At 44.7% G+C, this 15,186-nt stretch overlaps 1 protein-coding gene across 1 annotated transcript; it reads left to right on the top strand.

Moving 5' to 3' along the window:
* The first annotated feature begins 8,894 nt into the window (after positions 1–8,894).
* LOC125297018 lies at positions 8,895–13,934 on the top strand. Its single transcript, XM_048247149.1, has 8 exons — positions 8,895–9,115; positions 9,424–9,495; positions 9,594–9,712; positions 9,812–9,854; positions 10,026–10,174; positions 10,675–13,009; positions 13,138–13,213; positions 13,306–13,934. The coding sequence occupies exons 1-8, from the start codon at positions 9,098–9,100 to the stop codon at positions 13,431–13,433; spliced, it is 2,940 nt and encodes a 979-aa protein (XP_048103106.1). The 5' UTR covers positions 8,895–9,097; the 3' UTR covers positions 13,434–13,934.
* The last annotated feature ends 1,252 nt before the right edge of the window (positions 13,935–15,186 follow it).

Here is a 15,186-nt window from a genome sequence, read left to right as displayed (position 1 = left end):
ATGGCGGCAGGTGCATCATAATTCTTAAGTGCTATATAACACAAGCTGCCTCTTCTATGTGTGCCGCGCAGGAGGCGCTGACTAACGCGGTGCTCATTAAAGACATGATTAGAGTCGTGTAAAACAACGTGAGACCCGCGTAAATGGCGTAAGAGGCGGCTGGATTGAACCCGGCGGCGTAATTCTTAAAAGTGCTATATAGCACAAGCGCTGCCTCTTCTATGTGTGCCACGGAGGCGGCTCACTAATGCAGTGCTCATTATATACATGATTAGAGTCTCGTGGCACCGGCTACTGCGTGTGTAGGTCAAAGTCCGACGATGGCGGCATTCCCCTATTTTGTAAAATTGATTTTTATTCCTCTGGGTGTTGCAATTGATATCAATGATTAATATGATTGCCCTCAGTAAAAAGAAGCACAAGAAACAGGGCGCAAAACAGTTACAAACAGTCAGGATTTTGCCTTAATGAGATGTCGCGAAGCGTTGGCAACGGAATGACCAGAGGCGACATCGCGTAAAACATCGTGAGACGGGGAAACGGCCGTAAAGGGCACCGGTGCATCAGGCGGATTCGAACCAGCGGCGTAATTCTTAAAGTGCTATTTAGCACAGCTGCCTCTTCTATGTGTGCCACGGAGATGCTGACTAATGCAGTGCTCATTATATACATGATTAGAGTCTCGTGACACCGGCTACTGCGTGTGTAGGTCAAAGTCGAAGATGATCGCATTCCCCTATTTTGTAAAATTGATTTTTATTCCTCTGGGTGTTGCGATTGATATCAATGATTAATATGATTGCCCTCAGTAAAGAAGCACAAGAAACAGGGCGCCAAACAGTTACAAACAGTCAGGCTCTTGGCTTCATAAAAGATGTCCCTCTTTTAGCGTCGGCAATCGGAATGACCAGAGGGCGGCGTCGCGTAAAACAACGTGAGACCGCGTGGCGGCGTAATGGCGGCAGGTGCATCAGGCGGATTCGAACAGCGACACAATTCTTAAAGTGCTATTTAGCACAGCTGCCTTTTCTATATGTGCCCGCGGAGACTCGGACTAATGCATTGCTCATTATATACATGATTAAGTCTCATGACACCGGCTACTGCGGTGTAGGTCAAAGTCCGAAGATCGCGGCATTCCCCTATTTTGTAAAATTGATTTTTATTCCTCTGGGTGTTGCGATTGATATCAATGATTAATATGATTGCCCTCAGTAAAGAAGCACAAGAAACAGGACGCAAACAGTTACAAACAGTCAGGCTCTTGGCTTCATAAGATGTCGCGAGCGTCGGCAATCACGATGACCAGAGATCGGCGTCGCGTAAAACAACGTGAGACCTGGTAAACGGCGTAAGGGCACCGGTGCATCAGGCGGTTCGAATTTGTAATTCTTTAAAGTGCTATATAGCACAGCGCTGCCTCTTCTATGTGTGCCACGGAGACGCTGACTAATGCAGTGCTCATTATATACATGATTAGAGTCTCAGGCGCCGGCTACTGCGTGTGTAGGTCAAAGTCCGGCGATGCGGCATTCCCCTATTTTGTAAAATTGATTTTTTTATTCCTCTGGGTGTTGCGATTGATATCAATGATTAATATGATTGCCCTCAGTAAAGAAGCACAAGAAACAGGGCGCAAAAACAGTTACAAACAGTCAGGATCTTGCCTTAATGAGATGTCGCTGGCGATTGGCAATCACGAATGACCAGAGGGCGACATCGCGTAAAACAAGGTGAGACCGCGGAAACGGCCGTAAGGGCGGCCGGTGCATCAGGCCGGATTCGAAACAGCGACACAATTCTTAAAGTGCTATTTAGCACAGCGCTGCCTTTTCTATATGTGCCACGGAGACTCGGACTAATGCATTGCTCATTATATACATGATTAGAGTCTCATGACACCGGCTACTGCGGTGTAGGTCAAAGTCCGCTGATCGCGGCATTCCCCTATTTTGTAAAATTGATTTTATTCCTCTGGGTGTTGCGATTGATATCAATGATTAATATGATTGCCCTCAGTAAAGAAGCACAAGAAACAGGACGCAAACAGTTACAAACAGTCAGGCTCTTGGCTTAATAAGATGTCATGGGCGTCGGCAATCACGATGACCAGAGATGGACGTCGCGTAAAACAACGTGAGACCGCGTAAGCGGCCGTAAATGGCGGCAGGTGCATCAGGCGGATTCGAACGGGCGACGTAATTCTTAAAAAGTGCTATATAACACAGCGCTGCCTCTTCTATGTGTGCCACGGAGATGCTGACTAACGCAGTGCTCATTAAAGACATGATTAGAGTCGTGTAAAACAACGTGGAGACGGGTGTAAATGGCGTGGAGGCGGCTGGATTCGAACCGGCGGCGTAATTCTTAAAGATTTGCTATATAGCACAGCTGCCTCTTCTATGTGTTGCCACAGAGGCGCTCACTAATGCAGTGCTCAGTATATACATGATTAGAGTCTCGTGACGCCGGCTACTGCGTGTGTAGGTCAAAGTCCGACGATCGCGGCATTCCCCTATTTTGTAAAATTGATTTTTATTCCTCTGGGTGTTGCAATTGATATCAATGATTAATATGATTGCCCTCAGTAAAGAAGCACAAGAAACAGGACGCAAACAGTTACAAACAGTCAGGATTTTGCCTTAATGAGATGTCGCGGGCGATTGGCAACGGAATGACCAGAGGGCGACATCGCAGTAAAACATCGTGAGACCGCGCGAAACGGCCGTAAGGGCGGCTGGTGCATCAGTCAGTTCAAACTGGCGGCGTAATTCTTAAAGTGCTATTTAACACAGCTGCCTCTTCTATATGTGCCACGGAGACGCTGACTAATGCAGTGCTCATTATATACATGATTAGAGTCTCGAGACGCCGGCTACTGCGTGTGTAGGTCAAAGTCCGACGATCGCAGCATTCCCCTATTTTGTAAAATTGATTTTTATTCCTCTGGGTGTTGCAATTGATATCAATGATTAATATGATTGCCCCCAGTAAAGAAGCACAAGAAACAGGGCGCAAAACAGTTACAAACAGTCAGGCTCTTGGCTTCATAAGATGTCGCGGGCGATCGGCAATGCGATGACCAGAGATCGACGTCGCGTAAAACAACGTGAGACCTGGTAAACGGCCGGATTCGAACCGGCGACGTAATTCTTAAAGTGCTATATAGCACAGCGCTGCCTCTTCTATGTGTGCCACGGAGACGCTGACTAATGCAGTGCTCATTATATACATGATTAGAGTCTCGAGACGCCGGCTACTGCGTGTGTAGGTCAAAGTCCGACGATCGCAGCATTCCCCTATTTTGTAAAATTGATTTTTATTCCTCTGGGTGTTGCAATTGATATCAATGATTAATATGATTGCCCTCAGTAAAGAAGCACAAGAAACAGGACGCAAACAGTTACAAACAGTCAGGATCTTGCCTTAATGAGATGTCGCGGGCGATTGGCAACGGAATGACCAGAGGGCGACATCGCGTAAAACAACGTGAGACCGCGGAAACGGCCGTAAGGGCGGCCGGTGCATCAGGCCGGATTCGAAACAGCGACACAATTCTTAAAGTGCTATTTAGCACAGCGCTGCCTTTTCTATATGTGCCACGGAGACTCGGACTAATGCATTGCTCATTATATACATGATTAGAGTCTCATGACACCGGCTACTGCGGTGTAGGTCAAAGTCCGCTGATCGCGGCATTCCCCTATTTTGTAAAATTGATTTTTATTCCTCTGGGTGTTGCGATTGATATCAATGATTAATATGATTGCCCTCAGTAAAGAAGCACAAGAAACAGGACGCAAACAGTTACAAACAGTCAGGCTCTTGGCTTAATAAGATGTCGCGGGCGATCGGCAATGCGATGACCAGAGAGCGACGTCGCGTAAAACAACGTGAGACCGCGTAAACGGCCGTAAGGGCACCCGGTGCATCAGGCCGGATTCGAACCGGCGACGTAATTCTTAAAGTGCTATATAGCACAGCGCTGCCTCTTCTATGTGTGCCACGGAGATGCTGACTAATGCAGTGCTCATTATATACATGATTAGAGTCTCATGACACCGGCTACTGCGGTGTAGGTCAAAGTCCGCTGATCGCGGCATTCCCCTATTTTGTAAAATTGATTTTTATTCTTCTGGGTGTTGCGATTGATATCAATGATTAATATGATTGCCCTCAGTAAAGAAGCACAAGAAACAGGACGCAAACAGTTACAAACAGTCAGGCTCTTGGCTTCATAAGATGTCGCGGGCGATCGGCAATGCGATGACCAGAGATCGACGTCGCGTAAAACAACGTGAGACCGCGTAAACGGCCGTAATGGCGGCAGGTGCATCAGGCCGGATTCGAAACAGCGACACAATTCTTAAAGTGCTATTTAGCACAGCGCTGCCTTTTCTATATGTGCCACGGAGACTCGGACTAATGCATTGCTCATTATATACATGATTAGAGTCTCATGACACCGGCTACTGCGGTGTAGGTCAAAGTCCGCTGATCGCGGCATTCCCCTATTTTGTAAAATTGATTTTTATTCCTCTGGGTGTTGCGATTGATATCAATGATTAATATGATTGCCCTCAGTAAAGAAGCACAAGAAACAGGACGCAAACAGTTACAAACAGTCAGGCTCTTGGCTTAATAAGATGTCGCGGGCGATCGGCAATCACGATGACCAGAGAGCGGCGTCGCTATATAGCGTAAAACAACGTGGAGACGGCGTGCGAACGGCCGTAAGGGCACCGGTGCATCAGGCGGATTCAAACGGCGGCGTAATTCTTAAAGTGCTATATAGCACAGCGCTGCCTCTTCTATATGTGTGCCCGGAGATGCTGACTAATGCAGTGCTCATTATATACATGATTAGAGTCTCGTGACGCCGGCTACTGCGTGTGTAGGTCAAAGTCCGAAGATCGCGGCATTCCCCTATTTTGTAAAATTGATTTTTATTCCTCTGGGTGTTGCAATTGATATCAATGATTAATATGATTGCCCTCAGTAAAGAAGCACAAGAAACAGGACGCAAACAGTTACAAACAGTCAGGATCTTGCCTTAATGAGATGTCGCTAGGCGATTGGCAATGGAATGACCAGAGATTACATCGCGTAAAACAACGTGAGACCGCTGAAAGCGGCCGTAAAAGCGGCTGGTGCATCAGGCGGTTCAAACTGGCGGCGTAATTCTTAAAGTGCTATTTAGCACAGCGCTGCCTCTTCTATGTGTGCCCGCGGAGACGCTGACTAATGCATTGCTCATTATATACATGATTAGAGTCTCATGACGCCCGGCTACTGCGTGTGTAGGTCAAAGTCCGCTGATCGCGGCATTCCCCTATTTTGTAAAATTGATTTTTATTGCTCTGGGTGTTGCAATTGATATCAATGATTAATATGATTGCCCTCAGTAAAGAAGCACAAGAAACAGGACGCAAACAGTTACAAACAGTCAGGCTCTTGGCTTAATAAGATGTCGCGGGCGATCGGCAATGCGATGACCAGAGAGCGACGTCGCGTAAAACAACGTGAGACCTGGTAAACGGCCGGATTCGAACCGGCGACGTAATTCTTAAAGTGCTATATAGCACAGCGCTGCCTCTTCTATGTGTGCCACGGAGACGCTGACTAATGCAGTGCTCATTATATACATGATTAGAGTCTCGAGACGCCGGCTACTGCGTGTGTAGGTCAAAGTCCGACGATCGCAGCATTCCCCTATTTTGTAAAATTGATTTTTATTCCTCTGGGTGTTGCAATTGATATCAATGATTAATATGATTGCCCTCAGTAAAGAAGCACAAGAAACAGGACGCAAACAGTTACAAACAGTCAGGATCTTGCCTTAATGAGATGTCGCAGGCGTTGGCAATGGAATGACCAGAGAGCGACATCGCGTAAAAACAACGTGAGACCCCTTTGAACGGCCGTAAGGGCGGCGGTGCATCAGGCGGATTCGAAACAGCGACACAATTCTTAAAGTGCTATTTAACACAGCGCTGCCTTTTCTATATGTGCCCGCGGGAGACTCGGACTAATGCATTGCTCATTATATACATGATTAGAGTCTCATGACACCGGCTACTGCGGTGTAGGTCAAAGTCCGCTGATCGCGGCATTCCCCTATTTTGTAAAATTGATTTTTATTCCTCTGGGTGTTGCGATTGATATCAATGATTAATATGATTGCCCTCAGTAAAGAAGTACAAGAAACAGGACGCAAACAGTTACAAACAGTCAGGCTCTTGGCTTCATAAGATGTCGCGGGCGATCGGCAATGCGATGACCAGAGATCGACGTCGCGTAAAACAACGTGAGACCGCGTAAACGGCCGTAATGGCGGCAGGTGCATCAGGCGGTTCAAACAGCGACACAATTCTTAAAGTGCTATTTAGCACAGCTGCCTTTCTATATGTGCCACGGAGACTCGGACTAATGCATTGCTCATTATATACATGATTAGAGTCTCATGACACCGGCTACTGCGGTGTAGGTCAAAGTCCGCTGATCGCGGCATTCCCCTATTTTGTAAAATTGATTTTTATTCCTCTGGGTGTTGCGATTGATATCAATGATTAATATGATTGCCCTCAGTAAAGAAGCACAAGAAACAGGACGCAAACAGTTACAAACAGTCAGGCTCTTGGCTTAATAAGATGTCGCGGGCGATCGGCAATGCGATGACCAGAGAGCGACGTCGCGTAAAACAACGTGAGACCGCGTAAACGGCCGTAAGGGCACCCGGTGCATCAGGCCGGATTCGAACCGGCGACGTAATTCTTAAAGTGCTATATAGCACAGCGCTGCCTCTTCTATGTGTGCCACGGAGATGCTGACTAATGCAGTGCTCATTATATACATGATTAGAGTCTCGTGACGCCGGCTACTGCGTGTGTAGGTCAAAGTCCGAAGATCGCGGCATTCCCCTATTTTGTAAAATTGATTTTTATTCTTCTGGGTGTTGCGATTGATATCAATGATTAATATGATTGCCCTCAGTAAAGAAGTACAAGAAACAGGACGCAAACAGTTACAAACAGTCAGGCTCTTGGCTTCATAAGATGTCGCGGGCGATCGGCAATGCGATGACCAGAGATCGACGTCGCGTAAAACAACGTGAGACCGCGTAAACGGCCGTAATGGCGGCAGGTGCATCAGGCCGGATTCGAACGGGCGACGTAATTCTTAAAGTGCTATATAACACAGCGCTGCCTCTTCTATGTGTGCCACGGAGACGCTGACTAACGCAGTGCTCATTAAAGACATGATTAGAGTCGTGTAAAACAACGTGAGACCGCGTAAATGGCCGTAAGGGCGGCTGGATTCGAACCGGCGACGTAATTCTTAAAGTGCTATATAGCACAGCGCTGCCTCTTCTATGTGTGCCACGGAGACGCTCACTAATGCAGTGCTCATTATATACATGATTAGAGTCGCGTGACGCCGGCTACTGCGTGTGTAGGTCAAAGTCCGACGATCGCGGCATTCCCCTATTTTGTAAAATTGATTTTTATTCCTCTGGGTGTTGCAATTGATATCAATGATTAATATGATTGCCCTCAGTAAAGAAGCACAAGAAACAGGACGCAAACAGTTACAAACAGTCAGGATTTTGCCTTAATGAGATGTCGCGGGCGATTGGCAACGGAATGACCAGAGGGCGACATCGCGTAAAACATCGTGAGACCGCGGAAACGGCCGTAAGGGCGGCTGGTGCATCAGTCCGGATTCGAACTGGCGACGTAATTCTTAAAGTGCTATTTAACACAGCGCTGCCTCTTCTATGTGTGCCACGGAGACGCTGACTAACGCAGTGCTCATTATATACATGATTAGAGTCTCGTGACGCCGGCTACTGCGTGTGTAGGTCAAAGTCCGACGATCGCGGCATTCCCCTATTTTATAAAATTGATTTTTATTCCTCTGGGTGTTACAATTGATATCAATGATTAATAGGATTGCCCTTAGTAAAAAAACACAACAAACAGGACGCAAAGTTGTCACCAGAAACATATTCACCTGCAACACAAATAAACGAATATGGAAACAAGAGCGCTCAGGCGCCTACAGACAGACCCTCATCTCCAGATTCCAGAATCTGTATTCAGAGCCAGATCCTGAGAGAACTAAGATAGACCCTCACTCTCTGCCTTGTATAAATATCTGAAGTACACTGGATCAGTACTTTTTAAGTCATGTTAGTGGACAGACGGACGGAGGGACCCGATTACAATACCCTCTCTTACTATATAACTTAACATTGCCTAGTAAGTAGCCTCGGTGCCATCGGTTGTTGAGACACAGCTGTGCGCAGTTTCACGCGAGTCATCATTGCACTTGGACATTTTCAGCCGGTTGGAAATTGGACTAATTTTATTCTTAATTTTATTTATTAATTTATTTGTTGTCTGTCTTGTATGTCTTGGTGTCACGGGTACGCTGGCGACTACGCCGCTCCGTCTGGCATCTTTTGTGTTTGTTATTCCTTAAATGTAGTTCTATGTCTTGGTGTCACGGGTACGCTGGCGACTACGCCGCCGTCCGTATTTTGTCTTTGTTAGTCTATGTGTCAATGACAATGTCTTAGCCTACATGTGGAGCGCTTTGGGTTGCACTCTGTGCACGTTAAATGCGCTATACAAATAAAACTGACTTGACTTGGCAATGGTCCCTAAACAGCTGTCTACCATAATATTTTCAGCCAGAAATAAATATTCTTTTAAACTCTTAAACTCTTAAGATTTAGGCCTACTCCAACTCCCAACCCAAGAATACAACGCGCATTGAATGACCTATACCGTAATAGTGTAGTTTGCTATATGAACTTGAACTTAAACCATACATAACATGTAGTGGGCTAAAAAGACATTGCTAGTCAATGACGTCATGGCGTCAAATTGTTCTAAAAACGCGTCGTGTCAAACTGTTCTGTTCGTTTCTATAGTAATGGAATGTTTGATATTTGGAATGTTGCAGAAAACATTACTTTAGCAAAACAATTTCGACGAGCGGCAATACAGATTTTCTTGAAGAAAAATTTATCGACTTTTCTCCTCACTTTGCATAAGGACTTTTGTCTGGTCAGAAAAAAACGCTACACAGTATGCAGGACAGACCGGAGGTAATTAATATTGATGTAATTTGGCACTTATCTGCCAATTCCGTGGTCTTGTGTCAGGTTTGAACGCAAATGTGGCCTAACGTTAGCTTAAAATCTAAAAATTAGCTATCCCACCAAGTTAGACTTTTAGTTTTATTTTCCAACATTACAGTGCAGTTTATAGCATATATTGTTGCGTCCCTTATCAGTGGTAGGCCTACTGTCATCACGTTAAGTTGGATCAAAGTTTAGCTATGGAACATGATGCTAACATTGATGTTGAAAGTAAAAACTAAAATCGTCTGATTATGGGTTTTCCTCTGTATTAGTGTCTGTCGTACTGCTTGTGCTACAAGAAGAAGGCTGGCTTCTGTCTGGACAGGGTGTCCTACAACGAAAAAGTAAAGTTCCTCTGTTTAAGGGAAAAAAAAAACATGAACATGAACAACACAATATATTGGCTATGTCTTCTTACCCATTTTTTACTTTTCTCTCATAGAAGGTACTCCTGAGACTGTTCTTGAATCTTCAGGAGCAGGGCTCAGTGAACGTCTATATTACAGTTGAGGATGTCATGGAATGGTTTTTCCGCCATGAGAGGAAGATGCTCAAAGACTGGTTAGTAATATCAGAGGTCTAGTGCTTAAAATGGAAAGAAACAATTTCATTGAAAAATAAATAAGAACAGAACATGACACCTCTCTCATTATTGTTTAGGTTCCCTGAGTTAAAAGAGTCATGTGATGACGAAACCTGGCTGGTAAGTTAGATAACTACTTTATAGCCTAGTTAGGCTAATCCATTACAGGGGCTGAAAAGCTTTTCCATGTCAAAAATATGACTTGTTATGCATAGGCTACTGTCGAATACACATTCAGGATCTGTAGTCCTTTTGAGCTGATAATAATTAAAGATTAATGTGTCATTTTAGGCCTGGCAGGTCAATGCCCATCTCAGGATGCAGGACATTGAGCAGGAGGTCAGGAGAGAGCTGATCGTCAGACATCTGTCCAGTGTGTCTCGTGAGGGCAATGAGCTGCAGGATTGTGAACAACATGTCCCCTCAGCTCCGTCTGATCTGTGAGTCACATTCAGTGATCAACTATTGACTCAGAAATACGGCACCTTGAGTGTATTTAGCTATAAGTTTCAAGTTCAAGTTAAGTTTGCTGTCATATAATGGCAAAGTATCATCATTAGTGGATATGAAATTCAATAGTCTCAATCAGTGTAAGTCAACTCCACTTTGCATAGTAAGTTCAAATGGAATTCCAAAACAGTACTGAATTACATGGTAATTTTCAGTCTGAAGTGCAAGTAAGATACAGAAAATATAAACTAAAGTGGCTAGTGGTATTATGGTGTGCACATCCAAAACAGTAAACACAAAGCCCTCTAGCCCTCTTCCATATAGTCTGTGATGGTCTGTATCCCACTCCACATGTGAATGATGTTTAAAGTCACTGTAATGTGACTCCATCTTTCCCCTGCCTGCATTGTTATTATTGTATTATTATTATTAACAAAATGACATGTTGTTGAAAAAAGCAGAATTTCACACAATCTCTTTTTGCCAACAGAGAGTCACCTGAGAAGCGTCCAGATGACCTCAAGATTCATCTTCTGAGGAGAATCTTGAGTGACCTTGAGATTGAGCTCCAGTATTATCAGTGCTCTCGTCTACACACCCGGCTAGAGGTGGTGGCGGACCTGGTCACCAGACTGATCTACACCATGAAGACAGATCCCAGTGGCACTCCTTACCATGGGTCCTCCATGCAGCTGACAGAGCTGTCCGTGGATATTGCCCGTGCAGTGCTGAGGAGGTTGTCCTCTACTTTACCAATGTCAAACCTACAAGCACACTACTCCCGTCCAGCGGCTGCTAGGATGACCCACTCCATCCATCACAAGCTTGTGAAGGCCATGTATACTGCTGATGCCATGAAGAAGTTCTTGTGCACCGGCGATGAGACTCTAATGGCCACCGTCATTGACTTTGTGTCAGTGAAAGTTACCAGGCTTTTTCAGATGTCTTTTCAAAGGCCTTCACAACCACCCTCCATCTTGAGACTGTTCATGATCGCTAGTAACTACAAGAGTTCACCAACTACTGCTCAGAAGCTGGTGATTCACATTGAGGCAGTGACTTCAGTTTTGACACTTGTGTTGCTGCAGATGTACTCTCAGGAAGACACAGGATTTACATTCGAAGCTCATAATTGGCCACTGATTGAGCATGTGGTAAACAGACTGTCTCACTCTGGTGTGAAAGTCACAAAGAAGAAAGCTAAAGTCAATTGTTATTTCAACATGAATGAGGTGGTTTGTATGGTGAACTCCATCTGTAAAGATGTATTCAGAATGTATGGCAGCATGAAATCTCTCATGGAGGCATTATCCAATAAGAACAGGATGGTGTCCAGAGACATTGGCCGTCTGGTGTCTGTCCAACTTGAGATGGTATGCCGCAATAGGAAAATGGAGACACTGCCATTTGAGCTGCCACCTTGCCCTGACCTGGAAAAGGTCATATGTGGTGTAGTGGCAAGATTTGTCCATGCCCTTGTCCCAGTAACGATGGCGGATAAGGACGACCTAATCATATGCCTTCTACTGGTGGACCAGATTCGTTTTCTCACCAAAGTGACTCTTTTCCAGTCCCAGGAAGCCAATTATCTTTCCTGTCACCTCAAAGATCTCTCATCGGATACAATCGAACAACTAGGTGACATGGTTTATAATCAATACGCAGAGTCCTTCCCGTTGTATGACGTTCAGGACCAGTTACACACATTAGTGATGGATAAACATCAGAGCTATATGATCAGTACCATGATTACAACAACTCTGCAGGATTACGTGACACTACTTGATAACATCTCCTGTGAGGAACACAAGGAGGCACCTACCTCAAGTGCACCACAGCCACCTCCTGGATTCACTCTACCTGATGCACCACCTGTTGTGAAGCCACCTCCTGGATTCACTCTACCTGATGCATCACCTGTTGTGAAGGCACCTCCTGGATTCACTCTACCTGATGCATCACCTGTTGTGAAGCCACCACCAGGTTTTACTGTACCTCCTGCCACCTCAGCTGCAGTGAGACCACCACCAGGGTTTCATCTACCTGATGCATCACCTGTTGTGAAGCCATCACCAGGTTTTACTGTACCTCCTGCCACCTCAGCTGCAGTGAGACCACCACCAGGGTTTCATCTACCTGCCACGTCACCTGCAGTGAAGCCACCACCAGGTTTTACGGTACCTCCTGCCACCTCAGCTGCCGTGAGACCACCACCTGGATTTGATCTTCCTGCCACTTCACCTGTAGTGAAGCCACCTCCTCGGTTTGATCAGCCTGCCATATCACCTGCAGTGAAGCCACCTCCTGGGTTTGATCTGCCTGCCTCCTCAGCTGTAGTGAAGCCACCACCAGGTTTTACTGTACCTCCTCCCACCTCAGCTGCAGTGAAGCCACCTCCTGGGTTCCTGCTTCCAGATGCATCCCCTGCAGTGAAGCCACCTCATGGTTTTACTCTACCTGATGCATCCCCTGCAGTCAAACCCCCACCAGGGTTCCCTTTGCCTGTAACATCACCTGCAGTACGACCACCTCCTGGGTTTGCTCTGCCCAACCCTTCACCTGCAGTGAAGCCACTTCCTGGTTTTACTATAACGGACACATTGCCTGCAGTGAAGCCTCCTCCTGGGTTTGCCTTACCCAATGCCTCAGCTGCAGTCCGAGCAGTGAAGCCTCCTTCTGAGCTCCTGGTTGCAGACGTCTCACCTGCAGCACAGCCCCCGTCTGGGTTTCTCCTTTCTGAGTGCACGAGACCTGAATTGTGCCCAGAAGTTCCAGATTGGGAGATGGAGGATGAGGCTCAAGACATTGAGAAGAATCATCATGTGGTAGGTTCTATACCATTCTAAAAGGTCTTTTGAAAATAATTATATGTGTTGCTTAATTTCCTTGTAGTTTTGGTTGTGGTTATGACATAAACCAATCATCATTAACTTGATTTAAATTTTGTTCTCAGTGTGCACAAGACAAAGCAATGACAGTAACATCCAATGACTCAAAAGATGTCCAGAATCATGCAGCACTGCCATCTGGTAAGTTGCCCTCATCCATATAGAACATCATTTTATTTCTTATCTTGCACATGCATGTGCATTTTAATATCTGCAACTACTTCTTTTGTCAGAGAGAGTCAAGTCCACCAAGAAGAAGGGACTGAAGGCCTTTCTGCAGAAGATAAGGAAGGCGTTGAGATTTCGGGCATCCTCCAGTGACTCAGAGGGAGGCGCGCTGAGGCTCTCTAGAAGTCACTAAAAAAACAAACAAACAAAAAACTTTAAAAACATGAATTCATTTTGACATTACCCTTATTTCTACGGAACCATTAATTAACCATTAATACATAAGTAACGTGTGTATGTATTAGTGGTCAATAAGGTCTGTCTTAAACACTACACATTTATTAAGTCTTTATTCAGCAATGTGTTCTTACTCAATAAGTGATTTATTTTAGTTGGTCTTGATCTAAGGTTGTTGATATATAGTATGGATGAAAATAGAAACTCTATAGCCTTCTAATACATTGTCATAATATGTTACTATTCTGTCATTGTAAGTCACATATTCAGACATTGTATTAGGAGTTTATTTGAGTCAGAGAATTCTGTATTTTTGAGCCATACTGTATACCAGTAACCTTACATCAACACCAAATAGCTGTTTATTAAGGATTAGAATAAATAATTGATTAAGATTAAGACATTGTTCATTAAAGACTTGTGAATAAATGTGAATTAATACTTAATACAGACCTTCTTGAGCACTAATACATACACATATTAGTTATGTATATTAATAATATGTGTTCCCTAAACTAAAGTGTTACACTATTCTCATTAGTGAATAAAATTATTTTATTACTAAAAACTGTGTTCATGCTTTGCTCATCACATGCAACATGCAACCCCCTGGGAAGGTGAAGTTGGACAATTAAATACTGACCGGTTGCTGAAAATGGGACTTGCTGAAAATGGACATGAATTTAAAATCATTAATTTCCAGAAATAATAGCCATTTAAGATTCACTCACTTAGTGAATATATTCTGGGGACTCGCGATTAGAAAATTTTCCCAACTATAGAATTGTGACTGGTGTAGATTTTGGGCTAACTTTGAAATCATTGATCCAGTCTAACCAATCACATTGATCAGGGATTCCTAGCGTTACTTTCTACTTTGCCTAAACTTTACAAACCGTCAATAAACCACGTTGTCAGCATAGACTGTATAAGAAAGGGTTGTCAGTCAGGAAAAATGTATGTAGATCTTTTACTCTACATAAATGAAGCAATTTTCAATGTTTGCAGGCGATGCTACTACCATTTACCAAAGCCAGTTTTGATAGCGTCATCCCCTCTCGTCGCTGATTGGCTTGTCCTCTAATGGAAATGTTAAGAGAATCATGGTGTTCCAGACTAGCATCTCCCTGAGAAGAGATGTAGGTGGGTGTGGCCTGGCTACAATAAATGTAACCAGTATCTGTGGTCCTATCCATTTAATTTAAAGGAGAATTCCGGTGTGATATTGACCTAAAGTGTATTGAAACATGATACCGAGTGTGAACGTATGTCTCATAGTGATTTATTTGCATGGCTAGCCAGATGCCGAAGCACCACTATTGAAAAAGCTGTTGGTAGCATTGGCTAACTAGCGCCAGATTTTGGAGTGCAGGGGACAAGCCGAGATGGGCTATGAGACATACATACGTTCACACTCGGTATCATGTTTCAATACACTTTAGGTCAATAGCACACCGGAATTCTCCTTTAAACATTGGGCCGGACCAAACACTCAATCAATTTACTCAACTAACATTAGCTTTGGGACTGCAGTTGCAATAGTCCCACCCCGATCTGCACCCTCAGCCAGGGGCTTCCCTCAGAGTTTGCCCTGGCAATTGTCATTCACACTAGCCGTCATCTGTATTGGGACACATTCAAGGCACACTCCTCCCCTCAGATCTGACTAGACTGGCTGGTTACACAAACTCCAAACACGTTGTCTGAAC

The sequence above is a fragment of the Alosa alosa genome, chromosome 7 (genome assembly GCF_017589495.1).
Source record: "Alosa alosa isolate M-15738 ecotype Scorff River chromosome 7, AALO_Geno_1.1, whole genome shotgun sequence".
Taxonomy (NCBI): domain Eukaryota; kingdom Metazoa; phylum Chordata; class Actinopteri; order Clupeiformes; family Clupeidae; genus Alosa; species Alosa alosa.
This window is presented reverse-complemented; position numbering and strand designations above follow the sequence as displayed.

Bases quoted from the DNA above. Each gene is read 5' to 3' on its own strand.
- LOC125297018 (XM_048247149.1), top strand. The intron at 9,496-9,593 runs GTAAAGTTCCTC...TTTCTCTCATAG, and splicing joins GGGTGTCCTACAACGAAAAA to AAGGTACTCCTGAGACTGTT. The intron at 9,713-9,811 runs GTTAGTAATATC...ATTATTGTTTAG, and splicing joins AGGAAGATGCTCAAAGACTG to GTTCCCTGAGTTAAAAGAGT.